At 42.8% G+C, this 22,670-nt stretch overlaps 1 protein-coding gene across 2 annotated transcripts in view; it reads right to left on the bottom strand.

The window, feature by feature from the left end:
* The window catches only part of MCC (MCC regulator of WNT signaling pathway), a gene marked incomplete at its 5' end in the record, with an annotated part of 423,545 nt that overhangs the window by 264,892 nt on the left and 135,983 nt on the right, over nucleotides 1-22,670 (bottom strand). Inside the window, one exon of one of the 2 annotated variants that reach the window (XM_082375455.1) lies at nucleotides 7,049-7,643. The exons of the other annotated variant lie outside the window; for it this stretch is intronic. Within the exon in view, the coding sequence (XP_082231581.1) occupies nucleotides 7,049-7,105 (57 nt within the window). Of the gene's footprint in view, nucleotides 1-7,048; nucleotides 7,644-22,670 lie in introns of those variants that run through there. 2 annotated transcript variants of the gene reach the window in all.

The raw sequence follows: 22,670 nt of genomic DNA, 5'->3' as shown, positions 1-22,670 counted from the left end.
ACCCTAACCTACAGCTTTTTGCATGACAAGTAGAAACAACAGCTGCTAATGCTGAATTTTTTTTTTCCTAAATTGTCTCAAAGTTTAACTTCTCTGAGTTTCAAAAATATCTTGAAAGACTTACATATATAAAGTGCTTTATAGCCTCAGTCACTCCTTATGATAGTGCAAACCTTCCAAAAGGTGGCTTCTATTCCGCCATGAATTAATTTTGGCTGTTTCTGTTCAGCAAGGGAAAAAGGACATTTGCTAGAAAGAGAGGACAGCTTTGTGGTCCCAGGAAATATTGACTCTATAAATGGAACTTCTTTTTATCTGCATAATCCAGGTTATTCTCTTCTTGTTTCTTTCAAGAATGAAAGATGGCCACTGCTAGGAATTTGGATGTGGTTGGGGGAGATGAGAAAATAATTTAAATAATTACTTATCTCTGCCATGCCACCCCCTCGCAGATGTAAAAATCCACATCCTAACTACTATCAATTTTCTGTGTCTTTTTTTAGCTTGTCTGATTCTGTAATCCCGCCAACATAAACCTCTTTCCCAGAATCTGGAGATTACTTAAAACGTAATCTTGGTTTCCTGAAATTTGATCCCTTGGATCAAAACCTAAATTTGCAATCTTTGTTCATCAACAACTTCTTAATCTTTCCGTAAATGCAGTTTTTATTTTCCAGTTACAGTCTGGCTTTGGAGGAAGCCTTCCACATGACACGCACTGGGTAAATTAGCTTCAGGCAGCTGTTAAAACAGCACCTTGAGTTTATTTCCTGAGTATCACCATCATATTCCCTACTCTGGATGGGTGCCTCCACTCAAAGTTCTGGCACCTCAAATCTGGTAGCCATAGTCCTGTAAATAATTCATCAGCATGAAAAGTCTTGGGATTAATTTTAAAACTTCCTGCCTGGACAAAGCACTTCTTCAGAATCAAGGTTCTCTCTCTGCTTTCAGGTCTGTGGCCATCTCAGTTCCTGATCTCCTGCCTGGTCTTTGACTAACCTCCTCCCCTCACATCCCATTGCTCCTTCCCCTGTTTCTTGACTACCACCTGGTTCCAGCCATGCTTGATCTACTGGCCCCGCCCACTGGGCTCCACTCAGGGTCTTGTCCGTCCTTTCAGCACCTGCTTCCTCAGGACCAGGCCACCAGCAGCTGCCTTGCCACACAGCCCTGGCCGACCACTTCATCGGCTTTTTCATCAAACTCAGCGCTCTGCAGCCCCACAGTGATTTAGCCAACCGCAGTAGAAGCCTAGAGCCCCACCTGCAGGGGTAAGAGAACCCTAATTCTTGTCACAAAGGAAATCTTATGCTCATCTGGCACCTCAAATACTGTAGCACTAATTCCTCAGACGCCTCAGAGCACACAGGCAGTGGGACAGAGGTCGTGGCGCCTCTATCTCCCTTGAAGTAAGTGGGAACAGAAAGAAGGCCTTCCTGGATGATGACTGCCCGATTCCTTATTAACAAATCTGCTCTAGAAAATCAATGTCTACAATTCTTCAGCCACTTGAAGGTGACAGCAATGAGCATATTCATACCACTCTTATCAAAAACATTTATCTGGGTATTGCATAGAGATTACAATACATATCAAGTTAAACAGGCTTATTAGATAGAATACTTCCTCCTAGGAATATGTGATCAAAAGCTGAGAGCACAGAAATGACTCTTCTAGGAATTCACTCTGAAGAAAGATCCTTACCAATAAAAAAATTCATGTGGGAAGATTTCAGCATTATTTGTAATTGCCAAATATTGCAGGCCTAAATATCTAGACAGAGAAGTCCAGTTGAATAAACTACAGTATATTTACCAAATGAAGTACTATGAAGTTGTAACTGAGAATAAAGAAAATTATGAACTAAAAAAAAAAAAAAAAAAAGCTGAGAGCAGTAACAGGAACTAACGAAAGGAAACAGTGGAGGAATGGCTGACTCTGGAGAAAGACTACCTGGTCTCAAATCTTGAGGTCACCATTAATAGTCTGTGCAATCTTGGTAAGGGTTTTCACCTCTTTATGCCTTAATTTCTCCACCTGTAACATGGGCATAACAGCATGTAACTCATAGAGTTTTTGATAATTAAGCATGTCAATACCTGGGAAATGCTTAGAATATGTTAGTTTTTACAAACCACTAAATTAACAGCTAAAATGACAAAATAAAATGACAAAAACTACTGCCAGCCATTGGGAATTAAGAGATCAGGGTTTTAGACATGGCTCTTGTTTTGTGGCCTCTGGAGTAGATTAAAAATGGTTGCAAATTCTTTATCACATCTCCCTTGAAGAGGTGGGATCTATTTCTTCACCCCGTTGAATCTGGGCTAAGCATATAGCTGTTTTGACCAATAGAACACACAGACATGACCCTGTGTCAATTTCAGTCCTACGTTTTAAAAGAACTGGCAGCTTCCACCCCCTCCTTGGAACCCAGCTGCCATGCTGAGAGGAAACCCAAGCAGTACCTGGGCAGGCCCGTGTAGAAGAGAAGTGAGGTGATCTCCCAGTCCACAGCCAGCACCTGCTTGCCAGCCATGGGACTAAGCCATTTTGGAAGTGGATCGTCTAGCTGGGGTCACAGACACAAATCTTCCCACCCTCAGCTCTGCCCCAAACTGCGAAACCATGACCAAATAAGATTGTTATTTTAAGCCTCTAAATTTGGGGGGCAGTTTGTTACACAGCCATTGATAGCCAAAAAAGCCTCAGACCAAGCACTTAAATCACTTTCTCAAATTTGATGTTTATAAAAAGGGAAAGGGAGAGAAGAGGCAAGGTGTTCATTCAAACATTTATAGAACACCTACTATGTGCCAGCCTCTGTGACAGGCTGTGACACTGTTAGTCTGGTGCTTATGGTCTGTGTCCAAGACAGACATTAAACAACTCATTACAATGAAGCGTGATTCCATAAGGACAGAGGAGTATAAAGAAGTAGAAATGGGTGTGGGAATACCAGGTGATCTCAGTCTCTGCCAACCCTGATATTTTGTAACTTCATGGTTTAGAGCAAGTACATCTGTGAGACGGCCACTTAAAGACAGTCATACAAGATTATCTAGAGAACAATCTTCTCCTATATAAATCCACTTCTTAGAGTATCAACGAAGATGTGGGTTTCAGTAGCTACGCAACAAGTGAATGGTGAAAGCATGAAAAGTCGCCTCTATAGCCTGCATTCAGGAGTGGAATAATCTTATGAAAGAGGCTTTGAATAAAGAAAGGACAGAGTAAGGAAAATATGATTTTCTGGGGCAACAGAGGTTTCAAAGTAAATAGTGATGGGAGAATTTTACCTATTCATTGCTTAATGTTTAAAAAGCAAAGGATATACGTTGATTGCTTTGGACAAGAGGTTTTAGTTATTCCCAGGAAAGAACAAACCCTTAAATATAAATTTTTAGTTTGCTACATAAATAGGCAGCTGTCTACCAGGCAAGCAGATCCAGTCCACAGCTATTTTGTGAAGATGAGTAAATTCAAGTCATACCCTCATAACGCTGCGCCTTAAGACACCTTCCTAAGGTCTGAATTATTCTAAGAACCAAGAAATGTGATTGTGACAGTAAAATAAGGTTCAACTACATACTGGTCCCACAAGTTTTACCAAGACAAACAGAACTAACTGCTGACGGAAAACCCATGGAGAAGAGGAAAAAGATTTAGTGGCCTTCCCTTGACACGGTTTGGGAGAATTTAATCTAACGCTGCTGAAAGTGTGTCCACTCAGCTTCTTGATCGTGGGGGAGGGAGCCTGAAAGTCAAACATTTAATTGTCTAAGTACTTTTGATTTGGCTGATGTTGAAGTCCTTTCTTAACCTCACATTAGGAAAAGAAAAATACCCTTTGAGTCTTTGATAGGGAGAGCTATCAGCCAAGAAAAAAGAATAGCCAATTCATGCTTCTCAAATTTTCCTTTTGTAGTACTGTGGTCAATGCTGAGGACTAGTTCACTTTGGTTAAAGTGTTTAGACCTGATAAAATCATTTGTGGTCATTGATAAAAATATTTTGAATGTCCACAGGTAGAAACAATTTTACTGTCTGTTATAATCATCTCACAGGATCTTAAACAGCTATTGTTCAAAATAAAGACACAAAAGGAACCCATTCATGAATTTCCTGTTTTTCCATTTTAAAGCCCTCAAACATACCGTGAACACGTCATGCGCAACACCCAGCTAGGTCTCCTGATCATGCATCCCTCACACCTAAATCCCTCCTGCCTTTCTTGCACCCAAGCATTCCCGGAGCGCTGCAGGCGGAGCTCAGCACCTCAACTGCTGACCAAAGCTAGCTGCTTTCACGAATAGGACAAGCAGATTACAACAAGAAATTGATTCCAGTCACTCCCCCTTGTTTAGGATGTTATGGCGTCAGTGTCAACAGTATTGTCAAAGAGTCAATGACTCCTGTGGCGAGAGAACCCTTGTAGAAGGGGTAAGCTCACAAGTCAACACCAGTGAGAGAGGACTCTTGTTTATGATACCCAGGATAATGCTAGGCCCTTTCACAATTCTTCCTGCCCCTGAAACGCCTGGTGAGCATCAGGTTGAATCTGACCCTACGGTGACCTCCAGACAGCTTTGAGGCTCCTGAGCACCAAATAAGAGCACCAATAAGAGATATGGCACCAAAGGGGGTTTTTATTAGCTCTGCTTTCAGGTGAGAAGGAGGAACCGACCACGAAAAGAGAATGGCAACTTTGCCCCCCAGGATATTAAAGTAAAACCAGTGTTTAAGAGAAAAATTACAGTGAAAAGAAGAAACTCTACATCATAGACCTTATGTGAGAAATACAAATTAATTGTATTCAGATCTATGGATTCATATGGATACTGCCCTATGGATATTATAGAAAAGGCAAATGCTACAACTGTTGCCCATGATGAAGTGAACTGAGATTTAGGGTCCACAAGGTATGAATCACACATCTCCCCTTTGCTTACAAATTCTCTTTACATATACCCTAATTGAAAATATGTAAAAAACTAAAAATAACTATCCTTATACTCCACTGCAATTACTCAATCTGCAGGGAAACTCAAGACGGGGGGGGGGGATGGAGTGGCAACTAAATCACTGAACCTAGAAAGAAGGCTGGAAAGAGGGCAAGAGGCAGAAAATGTGGTGAAGGACATGGTTGGGGCAGAAACTTGTTTACTTTCTTAGGGACAAAACTATGTCCTATAATGCTCTAGTACTACAGCTCCAACTAAAGCAGGTGCCACGAAACACCCTCAGCTCTTTCACCTGGCCACAAGTTTCCAAGGAACACTTAAGGAGTGGATAAAGCCAGGCAAAGAATGGAGAGTTTTAGTTCCCACCTGAGTTTCACAGATACTCTCAGCTAATCTAATGTGCCCACTGACCGTGCCAGTACTCTTCAAGTCAATCCTGGCCTCCTCTCTCTCTCTTCAGACTTCTAGCCACCTTCATCCTAAATCTGTGATTCATTTTTGAGCAAAGGTACCTGAATAGCACACTTCAGGTGACAGAGAGTTAAAGCTGCCACACAGAAACAAACAATGTGAAGGACCTGGCAGAGACTCTGCAAGATACGTGCCTTTAGTTTCTTATTCTTAAACGTCCTTAGAAGTCAAAGGCTTCTCCTAACAGTGTTATTAATGGAGTAGGGTCGTGGGTTCTGTTTGAGATCTGAAACCTCTCCCTGCATGTGAAATTGGCAAAAATCACTTAGGTCTCTGAGCCTCTTCCCCAACCTCCCGTTTTTAAGTGAAGCCCTCACTCTTAGCATCTCCCCAGCTTTCTACATCACAGGGAAAACCGCAGGGATTAGGAAATGCCTCTACCTCATTTGACCAACGTCTCAAAATGCTGTCTCAAACTGGAGCAGGGAAGGCTCAGCACCAAGACACTTAGAGCACCAGGCAGGGGCTGACTGTATTCACTGCTGGATACCAGCCACAGACCTGCTCGGATTTCCCCCATCTACACCCTCCTCGCTTCCCCAGCACCAGCCCTCACCCCTCAAAGAGGGCTCCATCCTTTCCTTTTCCCTTCACTGTCGGTCATCTGACATCACCTCTAGCTGCCTTCTGCTGTCTTTATACGGTGCCTTTTCTCTCTTCAGCCACACTCAAGAAGCACAGACCACGTTGCCCCATGAACGGCTCAGCGATGAGGCGAAGAGGAAAACCCACAGCCACCAAGCCTCCTGCTGCAGACAGATTTCCTCCTCTTCAGAGCATCGTTCTGTGGGTTTCCCATCACACTTTTCAGGTATTCAAAGCCTGCGGGGTGGGGTGGGGTGGGGGGGTGGGAGAATGTGCCAGAGGCATCCCTACGGTCATCAAAAAAGGTGGCCTCCAGCATCTGACCACTCATATACTTGCATACCGTCTGATGACGCCCTAATCTCAAAGCTGGTCCCCAGCACTCAAGTGGATTTGCTACTGTGAGAGCCAGGAACTGCAAGTGCGCTTGCCTCTAAGACTCAGGAGTCCAGTCCCGGGCAGGAAATAAAGTTCTAAGCCGCTCTGATGTGCTTCCTCTCCACTCTCCTCCCCAAGGCGGGTCATTCGTCTCAGCCAAGGAAAGACCACCTTGCTTGAACTGAACCAAACGCATCACACGTGGGACCCTGCGGCCGACTCAGTACTCCAATGAGCTCCCCGGCCCCACCAAATTACTTACCATCAGATTAAGCTCAGCTGGGATTCCCATGTATTTTGCCAACTACGAAAGGTTATGTGGTACATACATTGGAGGAAGGTGGGTGGGAATGGACAGGGGACCCAGACCACGGAGAGTAAAACGCCTTGGCGACGCGGTGAGAGCTTGTTTCTTTTTTAAGCCACTCGTCTCAGACTGAAATATCAAGCCAGTTCAGGTCATTTCCTGAGTAGCACAACAAGTTAAAACAAGATCCAGAAAATCTATTTATCTTTAATTGTGCTGCCTCCAGACTGGGAGCGCGAGGCGGGTGGCGTGTAGAAAAGTGGGCGACGGGGAGGGAGGGGGATTTGTCGCAAAGCAAATGCCTAAGAAACCAGAGCTCCCGACCTCAGCTGTTTCTTACCTCACTCAGCTCGGCCGAGTTGTCGTTTCCATATTTCATAGCAACTCCAGAATTCATGACTGCACTTTTCAGAGCCGAGCTCCTCCTCCTCCAGGTCTCGGAGCTGACGAGTTGGGTTTAGCAGGCTGGATATCCACTGCTTGGTCCCCTCTGGCACATTTTAGTCTAGACAGCCATCTTCACCCAGGACAGTGGTGAAGCCCACACGAAGGATGCAGGCACTCCGAAAAGGAACAGAGCCGGCTCGCGTTTCACGGACGAGCCATTGCTGCAGAAGGCTGGGCGGCGAGGCGCGCTCGCAGCGGCCGGGCCGGCGCGGGGACCCGAGGCAGTGCCGCGCTCAGCGCCGCCTCGCGTCTCCTACGGTGCCTCTCCGCCCCCCATGACCAGGCTGGAGGACAACCCCGGCAGGATCCGGCCTCCCTGGAGGGCTTCCCGAAGAAACCAGGGCGGCGGGGCGAGGAAAATCCGCGTCTCGGGTTCCGGGGAGGGAAAGCAAGCTAAGAAAGCGCCGGAGCGCGGCTGCACTTCACGCTGAAGTTTCCCGTTTGAATCCTCGGGAGTTGTAAGTGCTCTCTGATTGAATACAGCTGTCTAGCTGCTGGCTACGGGGTGAGCGGAGGAGGCGGGGCCAGAAAGAGAAAAGGCGGGGGGTGGGGGGAGGGAGGAGGCCGAGCAGAGGAGACCTCGCCGGGAGAGCAGGCATCCTTCCAGCTCCCTGCGATAGTAATTACAGGACCCAGGTCCAGGAGGAGAGAAGAAACAGGAAGAGCCACCTGAGTAATTGTGCAGAAAAAGTAAAAAACAAAACCAAAAAAACTTCCCTCCTAGTAGCCACTTTCCATAATTTAAGAAGGTCAAGACAAATCTGAACACTGTACATCAGGCAGCGCTGTGCACTTCTCATGGTACATTAAGATTTTACAAGATTGTGGGGCGGTCATTTTCCCTGATCAGTCTAAAGTCGACACTGAGGGTGTAAATTCACCGTCAAACTCCCCCCACCCACACCCCGGGCAGATTACAATTTCTGCATGTTCTTAATAAAGATTAAGATGCTCCATCACATGAAAGGCCCAAATGTCCCATCCTCTCAAACCCTCAGTCCTTAAAAATATTACATTTCCCATCCACTTCAACCCTCAGACCTTCCTTAGAAATCTTACAGCTCATCTGAGCAGAGCTAGATTTGTATTTCTGGGGTTTGGAGTATGAATCAGAAAAGATTCAAGAGGCTGTTAAATTCAGTGGACTCCTGGAATCAGAGCTCCCCTGCAGCCTTGAGTTTCCCTGAGGTAAAAACATCCCTCTGTGTGTGGCAGGGTGGGAAGAGAGAGCTAGAATTTTTCCCTCCATAAAGGTTAAAGTCCCTCTGAACTTGAGATGCACTGAAAAATATTCTGATCCTTTAACAGTAGGTCTGCAGGATTGCTTTAAAGGCCTCATCAGTCACTTTCTACACAACGGGAACAAAATGTCTCCATCCCCAATGACAGACCTTGGCACTTCCTGAAGCCTTCTATGAAAAAGCCATTAATTTCCAAGGCTGCTTTTTTTTTTTTTTTTTAAGAAGTAGGATATTTATTTTGCTCTTTAAGAAGAAGGAAAAAGCTTGACCATTTGCATAGATCTTCTTACTCGTATGCCTTCCTGTTGAGTTCATTCATTACCTGATGAAGGCTCTACTGGGATGAGGAAGAGTTGGCAGCTTTTATGGAGCACCGGTCCCAAGTTCTAGGGCACTGCCAGACTAGAGCACATTAGGAGAAGCTCTTCAGCATGGGGAGGGTTTGGGAAGCCACATTATTTTACTTATTTAAATTCATTAAAAACTGTTGAGAACTGTGTGCTTGAAGATGGAGATGGTGGTGAAAGAATATAAAAATATAAAGAAGACTCAAGCATCAACCCTGCCCATAAGGTGTTTATAGTCTCATAAACAGAAATGACTAGTCTAAATATAAATGGATACTTGCCATAAAAGCAGAACAAATGAAGACCTACAGCAGTTCAGAGGTGGGAAACAGGATTTTGGCTGGGTTGGGTGGGAGGAGAAGACTGTGAAGGACTCTTAGAAGAGGCAGCATGAGTTGATATTTGAAGAATGGCTGAGCCCAGCAGAGATGGGCAGTGAGGAGAAGGTATCCCATGATGTGGGCCCACTGTGAGAGAAAGTGTGAATGGAGACTGGAATGTCAAAGGATGCGTGGGGAATGGGAGATACTCCATTCTGGAATGGAACCTGGATTAGATAAGTGAGTTGAAGCCAGATCATGGACAGTTTTGAGTGCCAGGCTAAAGAAATGGGCCTTCCGATTGGCAATGGAAAAAAAAAAGCCTCTAAAGGTTTTCAAGCAAAGAAATAATAGGATCAGAGCTGTGCTTTTTTAGACATTCCAGTGGATTTGTATCACACTCATGAGTAACTAACATGAAGTCAAGTAGACTAGTGTTGAGTGTGATTCTGGTGTTTAAAGAAACATATTTTTCATACTAGATGGCCCTTAAAAACCAAGTAGATGACTTCATCTGGTGTTCAACCAAAAGAAAAGTGATCTGTTCCAAGAGTGGAGGAAAAATTGGCAGTACTGAACTTATTAAGAAGCAATATGTCTGCAGATTCTACTTTATGGACAGTATAAGGCATTTTCAAGAACAGTGTTGACTCTATGGGATTTTCTTCTTAAACAATGACTTTAATACTTAATCCCCACATAAGCTGGAACTCCACTACAATCTGGCATCTAAATGTGGTAAACTGGAAGTAGGAAATGGACATGCCAATTGGACTATCCCAACAATCCTGCAAGAGGCTAAAAAGGCCTGAATTGAGTTGGGACAATGGAAAAGAACCAGAGGTTTGTTTAAGATGTAAGAGGTTCTAATAGAAAGATAGTAAACAGAAACTGTAGTGGAAAGAGGAGAGCTTAAAAATGACTTGTAGATCTAGAACTTGACTGACTGGGGTTTTTGACAATGTTCTCAATAAAAATACGTATTCCAGAGAAGAAATAGGTTAAGGAGGAAACTACATTTGGGATATCATAAGTTTGAAGTGGCATCTTTGTAAGTTTGAGGTGGCATATTAGAGTGGAAATGTTTAGAAGGAAGCTTGAGATGGAGCTATAAAGGTAAGTCAAGGTTGTGATGGAGATGGAGGTTTGGGGTAAGTCCTATTAGAATTATAAATAAAACCATGGAAACAGGTAAGGTTGCCAAAGAAGATAGGACAGAGAAAAGAGAAGTGCTCTTAGGACATTATCTTAAGGAACATCTTTTTCATGGAGGGAAAAGAATAAAAGAAGAAAAAATGGTAGGAAAGGCCAGTTAAAGAAACAGGAAGATAACCAGGAAGACTCTGAGTCTGGGAGCCTAAGGGAGATGTCAACACAGAAGGGAAAGCATCAGTATTACATGCTACAGAGGGGGGAGAAGCCTGAAGACTGATAAAAGAGCACCTCTAAGACATTAATGTCCTTCAAAGATAAATCTCTACACAAGGAATGAAGAGGAACTAGGGTAGTAACCATGTACTACTCTTTCCATAAATTTGATGGTGACTGCAAATTGAGAGATGGGAGAGTTTCTTCAGGTAGGTAAGCAATGTTGAGTAGAGGGTAGAATGAGCATATTTGTAGTCTGGGGCTAAAGGAAAACCTGGAGATACAGAGGAAAGGAAGATGGAGCAAAGTTCTTGAAAAAGGAGGGAAGGAAAGGGCCAAGGACAAAAATAATGAGCTTAGCTTTGGAGTAGGCTTGGAGAGGAGGAGAATTCAGATGCTCCTCTGAGCATCCAAGGAGAGCTGGAGAATTTATAGACTAGTAAAGAGAAGACTTCAGAGATAGATGGTGACTAACAGCATTTGTTTGAAGAGCCATCCAACTTCCTCTGTGTGATTGTGGAGGGGTAATGAAGACTAATGAGAACTTGTCATCAAATTTTAACTTAATAACAGGAAGACCACAGAACTATCTGTCAGTGCAAGGAGAACAGAGTAGTTGTGATTCCCCTCCCCTGAAATTGTTCAAGCAGAGGTTCAAGGCTGGCGGGACACAATGAAAGCCAGTGGTATAGAGAGTAGAGCTTCATGCAATCAGGGAGAGTCCAAATCAGTTTTCTTCCAATCTAAGATTTCATGAAACGAAGATTTTTTTTTTTTTTTTTGCATAGTTTAAATGTTTTGTGGTTTTTTTCCACCTCTTAGTTAGTTAGGAATCAGGCTGGGAATATCTACTATCAAGAAAGCTAAGATATTGCGGTAGACAAGAATGAAACTGGGTCAATGTCCTAAGTACGTTAGGAATGCAAGGAGCCCCTCAGCATGTCGGGTCAGCACACCAAAGGAGAATGAAAACCCACGTGCATTTCCAATATAATGAGAAAGAGGTCGCAAGATTAGTGCTCACTGTAGTTTACCAAGTATATAACTGCATGCCTGCAAATCCTTTCATACTGTGGCTGCCTCAGCATGACCCCTCTAGAAGAGCTTCTCCAAGTTCTGCTTCAGCAGAGCACAAGCCCCTGTCCACAGAGGTATGGACCGGAAGTGGCAGGGGAATTTATCAAGATGTAGGGGCAGGTTGGGTGAAGGAGGAAAACCTGTCTTCCAATTGGGCAATGACCTGGGTTCCCCTTATTTCTGGCCTTGTCTTTCCAAGAGGCTAATCTCTTCGCATCTGGTTTCTGGGAGAAGAAGAGGAGGCAGCGGTAGTTCCAGGAGCATTTCTGCGAAAGCAGAAGTTGCAGTTTGCATGAGTGGATGGGTCTGTGTACCGATCACATGCCGTAGTGCACTGGCATTGCCTTTCTGCTGTCAAGGGCAGGCTGGCCCCTCTATGTATGGCTGCTGACCTCAGCGAATTTCTACACAGTAGGGATTCTATTCCAGGTCTTCTCTGTACCCTACATTGGTAATGAACATCAGATTCACTGAAGCAATCTTGGGTAAAAGTCTTGAACCTCCGGCATTAAGGAAATTGAACTTTGGGGCTGGCTGACCTAAGCCCTCGTCTCCACCCCTAGGGGGTCCAAGCCAGCCTTGCCCATCGCATGAGTCCACTGTGCTGAGTCACACTGTCCTCCTCCAGCCCACACAAGGAAACAAACTCCAAAATTGCCCCCTTCCCCCTTGACTCTCTTAAGCTAAACCCAACTTAGATACCTCAGATTTTAGGAAGAAAGCAGCCTGGTTAAGCTACTTCACACGAAGGTGAAAAATACTCATAATCTTCTCAACCAAGCCCAAAGTATTTGCATTGTAAAAGAGGATGCTTTGAAATAGCGCGAAATTGGTGGGATTTCCTGAAGAAGAAAGTGACTTTTCAGAGGAAAGGGGGATTTCAGAACCCTGTGGAGATGCAGGAAGTCCCAATCCTCTGAGTCCTTGAGAGTCATAAAAGTCAGGGAGCCCTCAAAGTACACACTCAAAAGAATTTCCTGCCCTAAATCTATAAGCCCACCCCCATAAGTCCAGAAATGCTCTCCGTAACCCAACTCCTGTGGCCGTCTGTTCAGGCACCAAGCCAGGTGCGGAAAGCCAGGACTAAGTCCCTGGCTGTGAGCCACCAGCCAGCCTCAGTGGCCTACCCTATCAGACATCATTTGCTCCAGGTGCCACAACATAAAGCATTCAGGAAGCATTGCACTAGACGAGCTTGGCCTTGGTCTCCGTGTCCTCAGAGAACAATGTTAAAAACAATCACCTAGCTTGTCCCTGGGTTCCACTTACATTGGTGAGGATGTGCAGCAAGTTTGCGGTGTTGATTCAAAAAAGAAAAGCACCCACTGTGTGCCAGGCATTGTGCTGTGCCTTGGGATTCAGTGGTGTATGGGACAGGAAAAATCCTTGCTCTTACAAAGCTAGCATTCTTGGTGGAAAATGATTAATAAACAAATAAAGAAGATAGTTACAGTTTGTGATGGATGCTATAAAGGAATTAAACAGGAGCTATGATGAGGGAGAGCAGGCCCCTTAAATGAAGCAGTCAGAGAAGGCCTTGATGAGATGACATTTCAGCGTGAAGGTCAAGAAGGAGCCCACTAGGCAGAAAGTGGGGGAAGATGGCCAGGCAGAAGGATGAGCAAGTGCAAAAATCCTGGGGCAGAAAAGGGCTTGACCCTTTCCCATAAACTTCAAGTTTTTAATTTAATTTAAATTTCAACAAAAAAGTAGACACTATGATGGAACATGACGAAAAAATGATGGAGGAGCCCACGCAGTGTGTGTGTGTTGGCCATAGATTTCATTCTGTGTGCATAAAGAGGCCACAGGAAGACTTTAAGCAGAGCAGAGATATGATCCAATTTATGTTTTTAAAAAGTAAATCTAGGGACTTTCCTGGTGGTCCAGTGATTAAGACTTCACCTTCCAGTACAGGGGGTGTGGGTTCCATCCCTGGTTGGGGAGTTAAGATCCCACATGCCTCGTGGCCAAAAAACCAAAACATAACCAACAGCAGCAATATTGTAACAAATTCAATAGAAGACTTTAAAAATGGTCCACGTCAAAAAAAAAACTTAAAAAAAAAACGTAAATCTATTCCTATACAAACTTTACCACTAAGTAACCTAAAAAGTAGACCAAAGAAAGTTCCTCATTTACATGAGTATTCCTGCAAATAAATGAAGAATTGATACAATTAGAATATTCCTATTTTGCAACCTCTAATGAATTAATAGATTTAGGCATAAAGCACAATGGCTACTAACATCACAAAAAGACATGCAATTAAACACATGACTTCTGATGGAAGAATACAATACCACCTATGAAGCCATCTTAGCAGTTTTTAACATTAAGGAACATGTTACATTAGCCACAGAGATGCAATCAGCAAAATCTAGACTATAACTCTACAGGGCAAACAATCTGGTTTTTTAAACATGTAAATTGAAAGGGGGAGAAAAAAGCACGTGAAGGAGTGAGATATCAATGGAAGGAGAACCCCAGAGACATATCAGCCAGTTGCAATATGTGCTCCTTATTGGGATCTTGATTCAAATAACCTGACTGTAAAAAATTATGATACTTTATGAGACATTCAGAAATATACTTTTTGAATATTTGATGCTATTTTAAATTATTAATGTTTAAGGATATGTTAATGGCCTTGTGCTTATTTATAGATATATATTGAAAGATTTAGGGGTGAAATGATATGATGTCTGGGATTTGTGTCAAAATCCTAGAGGAGTCAAGGAAATCAATGGGGTTTTCAATGAAACAGACTGCCATGAATTGATAATTGCTAAAGCTGGGTGACAGGTGTAGCTCATGCTACTCTCTCTGTCCACTTGTGTATGTTTGAGAATCTTCATAATAAAAAGCCAAAAAAGGACAATTTTACCTTTATGTAAAGAATGGGTTGTAGCATCATAAATGTAGTAGAGCAAGGAAACTTGTTAAAAGCTATTATAGTTGTAAGAAGATGCCTGTGGCTTGAAACTCAGTAAAATCAATAAAGACGGTAAGAAATGGATGAACTTGAGATATATTATTTAGGTAAAACTGACCCGAACTTGGTGAATAATTGGATGTAGGTAATGAGACAGAGAGAGGAATCAGGATGGCCATCAGTTTTGGGGTTGAACAATTGGATGTGGGGAAGGACTGGGTTTGGGGGAATCAATGCTTCCACTTTAGACACATTAAATTGGAGATTCCTATTTGACATTTAAAAGGATGCCAACAGCAATTGGATAAATGAATTTGGGGTTCAGGGGAGAGTCAGGCTAGACAAATGGATTTGGAAGTCATCAGCATATAGATTATAGTTGATGTTGAAAGCCACAAGAACACATGAGGTCACCTAGGGAGAGAGTGAGTAAAAAGATGCAGTCCCAGGACTTATCATTGAGATGCTCCAATATTTCCAGAGGATAGAGGAAGAGAATCCAGCAAGGAAGATCAAGAAAAAGTAACCAGTGACAAAGAGCAAAACTGAAGATATGACATCATAGATACCAAGAGACCAGTGTGTCAAGGAGAGTTGCAACCTATGTGGAATGCTGCTGAGAGTTCAAGAAAGTGACAACAAAGAAGTGTCCTTTGGTAATGGAGATTACTGGGGACCTTGAGAGGAGCAATTTCATTAAGTGGTGGCGATGGATAGAAGCTAGATTAGTGTGGATTGAATAGTGACTAGGAAGTGAAAAAGTTGAAAGAGTACATGGAGGTAACTTTTGAGAAGCATGTTGCCCAAAGCCTTACTACTACTGAACAATCTGATGAGAGCTTGAACCAGTCCTAACTTCTACTTCTGAACTTTTCTCCCTTTACTATGCCCCTTCAGTCAAGTTATCTTGGAATCCCTTGGCTGGGATTAGAGACTCTGAGTTGTTAGCACAGTGGACCCCTCCCTAAACCGATAACTGTTCCATCATGCTGGGTCTTCACCTTACTGTTTATGAAATCAGCTATATCACTTTTAGACCCAATGAGTTACTGCTGTGAAATAGATGGACTGCAGTAGATAATCTGGTTCATCTGTGTTTGAAATTTGCTAAGAAAAGCCCACACACCTATGGTCAATTAATCTTCGACAAAGTAGCCAAGAATATACAATGGGAAAAAGACAGTCTCTTCAGCAAGTGGTGCTGGGAAAGTTGGAGAGCCGCATGTAAATCAATGAAGTTAGAACACACCCTCACACCATACACAAAAATAAACTCAAAATGGCTGAAAGACTTAAACATAAGACATGACACCATAAAAATCCTAGAAGAGATCTTAGGCAAAACATTCTCTGACATAAATCGTACCAAAGTTTAGGTTAGTCTTCCCAGGCAATAGAAATAAAAACAAAAATAAACAAATGGGACCTAATCAAACTTATAAGCTTTTGTACAGCAAAGGAAACCATAAACAAAATGAAAAGATAACCTACAGTCTGGGAGAAAATATTTGCAAACAGTACGACTGACAAGGGCTTAATTTCCAAAATATACAAACAGCTTTTCAACTCAATAAAGCAAACAACCCAATAAAAAATTGGGCAGAAAACCTAAACAGATATTTCTCCAAAGAAGACATACAGATGGCCAATGGGCACATGAAACGATGCTCAACGTTGCTAATTATTAGAAAAATGCAAATCAAAACTAAAATGGGTATCACCTCACACCAGTCAGAATGGCCATCATTAAAAAGTCTACAAATAACAAATGCTGGAGAGGGTGTAGAGAAAAGGGAACCCTCTTGCACTGTTGGTGGGAATGTAAATTGATACAGCCACTATGGAGAACAGTATGGAGGTTCCTCAAAAAACTAAAAATAGAATTACCATATGATCCAGCAATCCCACTTCTGGGCATATATCCAGACAAAACTATAATTCAAAAAGATACATGCACCCCTATGTTCATAGCAGCACTATTCACAATAGCCAAAACATGGAAACAACCTAAATGTCCATGGACAGGTGAATGGATAAAGAAGATATGGTATATACATACAATGGAATACTACTCAGCCATAAGAAAGAATGAAATAATGCCATTTGCAGCAACATAGATAGAACTAGAGATTATCATACTAAGTGAAGTAAGTCAGAAAGAGGAAGACAAGTACCATATGATATCACTTACATGTGGAATCTAAAATATGACACAAATGAACATATGTGAGAAACAGAAACAGATTCACAGACATAGAGAACAGACTTGTAGTTGCCAAAGGGGAGGGGAGGTGGGGGATGGATGGAGTGGGAGTTGGGGATTAGCAGATGCAAACTATTATATATAGAACAGATAAACAACAAGGTCCTACTGTATAGCACAGGGAAGTATATTCAATATCATCCTGTGATAAATCGTAACGGAAAAGAACATAAAAAAGAATGTATATATATGTATAACGGAGTCACTTTGCTGCACAGCAGAAATTAACACAACATTGTAAATCAACTATACTTCAATTAAAAAAAAGAAAAAAATTTGCTAAGAAAGGAAATACTTGAAAACTATTTCCAGATTAAACCTCACACATAGAACAAACAAAAATCCAGCCTTCTCAACTGCAAATATAACTCAAGAACAGAAAGCACCCCTGTGGTGTGTGTCGTCTCATTAATTACATTCACGGACTGTCTCACACCCGCCTAGGCATTCTACTAACCTAGAATCATTTGGCATCAAGATCCCTGACATCATCAGTGGGGAATTCCTAGTTGAGATTCACAGCCACATGCATGCATCATGTGATGCTTCAAAAACTTCTTCGCTGTCTGATAAGATGTTTTGGAGTCCAAAACTTAGTATCTGTGTCATCTTGCCTTAAATATTCAGAATATTTTTTTAAAATCATTACTTATTTGTTAAGTTTCTTTAAACTATATCAAATTCTCTATGGAAAGGAAAAATAATCAGGGGAGATTAGGGATTTGGAAATCCAAGGAAGTAAAAAAAAAGTCTTAAATCCTCCCAGGAGTACTTGCATATGGCCAGTCTCCTGGAGAGGAAAAAGAAAAAGAGATGCATGAAAATAGATGTAGTAAAATTTGGAGAAGTTGCTTAAATTAAATGAATTCCAAATGCCTGCCACTGTTATTTCTGGAGCTCTTTGGGAGGCTAAAACAACATCATTCCATTTCTCTTTTAGCTAGAATACGTTGCAGCAGCTGCCCAGAAGGGACAAAGAGAGAATTAATATAATATAATGTCTCACAGACCTAATGACAAAGGAGGCAGTTCGCCTGGCATCATACCAAGCTGACAGATGAAGACGGAAGATCTGAGAGACAGGCTGGGGAAGGCCATCACCCTGGACTTGGAGTCCACCGAGTGCCACTGGCTGGGCACTTTGGTAGAGATTTCCTACAGGGACACTCTGAGCCATGAGGAACAGGCTCTGCCTGTCTTCATAAGTCACCTTCCCTCTCCCAGCCATCCTCAGTTGTTCTGCACAAGTGCCATGTGAGCTCAAACTTTCCCTTCAGAGCGAATGCTCTTTAACTGGCATGTCCAGCCATGACCCTTACTTGTACTCCAGATCATGGTTTTTCATGTGACTACCAGACACTTTTAAGTCTTGTCATCACCATAAAGCATGTCTAAAACTAAACTTGTCATGTTCCACCAAAACCCAGGTTAAATTTCAGCTTGCGCATTTCTGTAAATAGAATCACAGTTTCCAGTCAAATAACTCTGGAGTCATTTTCAATTCCCTTCTCCTTCATCTCCTCTTCCAGGCATTTAGCCCTTTCTCCACTTGCTCTCTACTTTTCCTGATAGCAGCATCTTCCAGGCCTTATCTTTTTTTTGGGGGGGGTGGGGGCCACGCCGTGCAGCTTGCAGGATCTTAGTTCCCCGACCAGGGACTGAACCCAGGCCCAGGCAATGAAAGCGCTGAGTCCTTACCACCAGAGAATTCCCAGGCCTTGTCTTTTTATACATTGCTAACTGCACTTAATGATATGACTCAACTCCAAGTCATTCTGCATACTCTAGCCTAGCTATTTTTCTCCAAAATACAGCTTTCTTTCATGTCATTGTACAAGTAAATCTTTTTAAAGATATTTTATAAGCTTTATTGAAATACAATTCATATACCATAAAATTCACCTTTTAACATGTACAAGTCTGTGGTTTTTAGTAATATTCACAGAGTTGTGCAACCATCACCACTATCTACTTTAGAACATTTTCATCACCCCTCCCCCAAAGAAATCTATAGTCTTTAGTCATCATTCTCCATTTATCCCAACCACCAATTTACTTTGTGTCTGTATGGATTTGCCCATTCTGGACAATTCATACAAATAAAATAAAACAACATGTCGCACCTTATATCTGTCTTCTTTCACTTAGCATAATAATTTTCAAGGTTCAACCATACTGTAGTATGTATCAGTATTTCATTCCTTTTTATTGCCAAATAATATCCCACTGTACGGTTATACCACATTTTGTTTATCCATTCATCAGTTGATGGATATTTGTTTCCATTTTTTTGGCTATTATGAATAACGTAGCCGTGAACACTTGTGAGCAGGTTTTTATATACATATGTTTTCAGTTCTCTTGGGTATATGCCTAGGGATGGAACTGCTTGGTAATTTGGTAACTCTATGTCTAACATTTTGAGGAACTACCAAATTGTTTCCTAAATGGCTGCACCATTTCACATTCCCACCAACAATACATGTAGGTTTCAATTTCTCTACATCCTTGCCTACACTTACTGTCTGTGTTTTGATCTTTCTCTTCTCCAAAATCCTTCAGCATTTCTGGCCTTGATGGCTCCATTAAAGGCTAAGCTGTATGATGGTGAACTCAATTAAGTAAAAGGAAAACCAGGACTCATATGGCTGTGTCAGTATTAGAAAATGGAAACAATTCTGTTCCAGTCGGTAGATAACCACTGCCCCAAACCAGAGGGTGCCCACTCCCTGACCACTCGCTGCCCAGGCTGCCCCATTCCTACCTCTAAAAACCCTCAGACCTTTCCACAGTTTAGCAGCCATAGGACTAACACTTGGCACAATCAAGGGCTCTAGAACCTTTCTGCATTGCTATGGCTGGTCCCCATTGTCAGGTATTTTGAATATCACCCCTGGAGAAAAGAGGTCATATTTCTTAAATGAAGACAGAAATCAAAGAATAAAGTTATTATAGATACCCAATTACATGGTTCCATTAAACAATTATCATACTCTTAAAGGATTTCCTAACAGCATTTGAATCAGTATTCCCCAACCCCTTTACCACTCTCTGAATATGAAACCCACTGAATGTACCACAGTCTTGACAATGCCAATCTCCCTTTCCAGCACAAGTTCCTTCCTGCTTGTGTTTCATTCCTGTACTGATCTTTTTAAGATTTCATGTTCCAGAACTAACCAAAATATCTGACTTATTTTCCCAGTTATTAGGAACACAACTCTTTGAATCATCATCAGACTCCTCTTGGCCCTTCAGAACCTGTTCTGTGGAAGTCTATGGCACGTGAGGAGGTGTGCAAAGACCACTGTCCACACTAATGAAAACTACCCTTATTTTTCCCTCACAACCAAAATATTAAGATTTTTACCCCTTTCTTCACACAGCTGATGTTTAACTCTTTTCATTTCAAATTATTTTTCACACACCATTATCTGGCACCAATGATAGAGAGGGAAATGAATCTCATGGGACATGAAAGCTAACCCTAAGATGCAAACACTTGTTATTTGGAGGAATTTGGAAATCTGAAGAGCAAGAAATGGATAACAATTTTAAGCTAATTTCTTTTACTTTTCTTAAGGCAGGAACCTACTTCAAAAGTGAACATTCCTCTAGAGTCTTGAGACAGTGGCCTCAAATTAATGCCTTTTCATATTCAAGAAATATTTAGTTATCAACTACAACATTCACGCATCTCGCTAGGTACTAGCAGTATAAGGGTGAAGAAAAACAGATGCCATCGTTGCCCTCAGTTGATCCTAGAGTCACGTTGTGGTAGAACACAAAGATGGCCCCATCTTCACAACTCCTTGGAAACATGTCTTTGTCTGCAACTTTGCAGTGCCCTCCCACTCTGATTCTGGACTTGTCCATGTGACTTAACTTGGGCCACTAGAATACGCCAGAAGTAATGGTGTGCCTTTGCCACCTCAAGAGGCCATTCGTGTCTCCTCTTGAGCATCTGCCACTAACAGGTGATCCCTGAGGCAGCCTTCTGGAGGATGACAGACATGTGAGCTGTTGTCCCAGTCACCCAAACTGAGGCTTAGATCAGCAGTCAGCCAGCTGATCCCCAGATATTTGAGCTAGCCCGGCCTCTACAGCCAAGAGCAACAGTTGCCCTGCCAACCTGCAGCTGACCCCAAATACACGAGCAATAAACACTTACTGTCGAGTGCCAATGAGATTTTGTGGTATTTCATTACACAGCATTATGTGGCAACAGATAACTGATGTATCACTTAATCATAAAAATGAACATAAGGGACTTCCCTGGTGGTCCAGTGGTAAAGAATCCACCTTTCAATGCAGGGGGACGAGGGTTCAATCCCTGGTCGGGGAACTAAGATCCCACATGCCACAGGGGCAACTAAGCCCGCGTGCCACAACTACTGAGCCCGCGCACCTCAACTAGAGAGCCTGCGTGCCACAAACTACAGAGCCCATGCGCTCTGGAGCCCACGCGCCATAACTAGAGAGAGAAAACCTGCGGGCCGCAACTAGATAGAAGCCTGCACACCACAACGAAGAGCCGGCATGCTGCAACTAAGAGCCGGCACAGCCAAAATAAATAAATAAATAAATAAATTTTAAAAATGAACATAAACTCACAAGCTGCAGTATGTGCTCTTGAGGCAGGAGATAGATGGGCCCCAGGCTGAGCAGCTGGAGTTTGTCCCCTATGGACAGATACTCCAAGAAGAAGAGGAGGAGGAGCTAAGCCCTTCCCAGATAAGAGACCACATATTTCTCATTCTCAAGGTCAAGGAGACCTTCCCAACTACACATGCGCAGAAAGGCTCCTTGGAGGTCAAAAAGGGAATGATGGCAACCTACCCATAGGCCTCTTCACTAGAATCCATCTTGGCTAAGAGCTGTGTGCACACACATGGGAGGACCCTGAGATGAGCCAAATATGGACTCAGAACCAGGCAAAGCAAGATGACTGGCCAGAGGAAAACCCGGAAGAAATGTCCCATATAAGTGATTCAAACTACCACGAGGGCAGGACTCTCCCTCTGAGCCCACCTGTGTGTCTATCCACCTGTACTCTTTTCCCTCCTAATAAACACTTTACTTGTTTCACTACTTGCCGTCTTTGTGGGAATTCATTTCTACAAAGCCGAAGGGCCAGGGCTTTGTCACTGGTCACTGGTCTAGTGGCTAGGATTCAGTGCTCTCACTGCTGCAGCCTGACATCAATCTCTGGCCGGGAACTGAAATCCTGCTTCAAGCCTCTGCAGGCCAAGGCCACCTGAGATCACTCTGAAGAACATGAATACAGAAATATGAGAGCACATGAGAGCTAGACCTAGCCTAGACTGGGTGGGGAAGGGAGGTCAAAGAACACTTCTTTAAGGAAGAGATGTGTGAGCTAAGATCTAAAGGATGCACAGAAGTTAACTAGCTGAAGAGTGGGGGGAAGAGTTGTTTAGGTCACTGGAGTGGCACGCGCAAAGGCCTTGCAGGGAAGGAGTACAGACTTTAAGTCACCGTAAGAAGACCAGTGTGACTGGAACATGGCGATAAAGGGGAGAGTGCAAAGCAATGAGGCCAGAATGATAGGCAGTGACTGGAGCAAGCAGACAGCCTTATAGAACACATGAAGGGTTTGAGACTTGATCCAAACAACAGTGAGAACTCCTGAGTGGTTATCAGATGGCAGTAACAGTGGTTCTTCTCATGTGCTTACCTAGCTGTGTAGTGGGTACAGGGTTTCTCACACAAACACCTTGTAATTTGCCCAATTTTTCAAGCTTGCTCTAAAACAAGGATATCATTCATCCAGCCATTTAGTCAATGAATATTTATTAAGAGGCTCCAACTTAGAAGGAATATATGATTCAGAGATTAAATGAATGAATGAGCCTGCATTGAGCAATCTAATAGGTACTGGAGAGACCCAGAGACAGGTCTCCTCTTCTTGATCCACTCACAGTCTAGTAAGGGAGGTAGACATGA

Source organism: Balaenoptera borealis (genome assembly GCF_965194805.1).
Source record: "Balaenoptera borealis genome assembly, chromosome: 2".
NCBI classification, from domain to species: Eukaryota; Metazoa; Chordata; class Mammalia; order Artiodactyla; family Balaenopteridae; genus Balaenoptera; species Balaenoptera borealis.
This window is presented reverse-complemented; position numbering and strand designations above follow the sequence as displayed.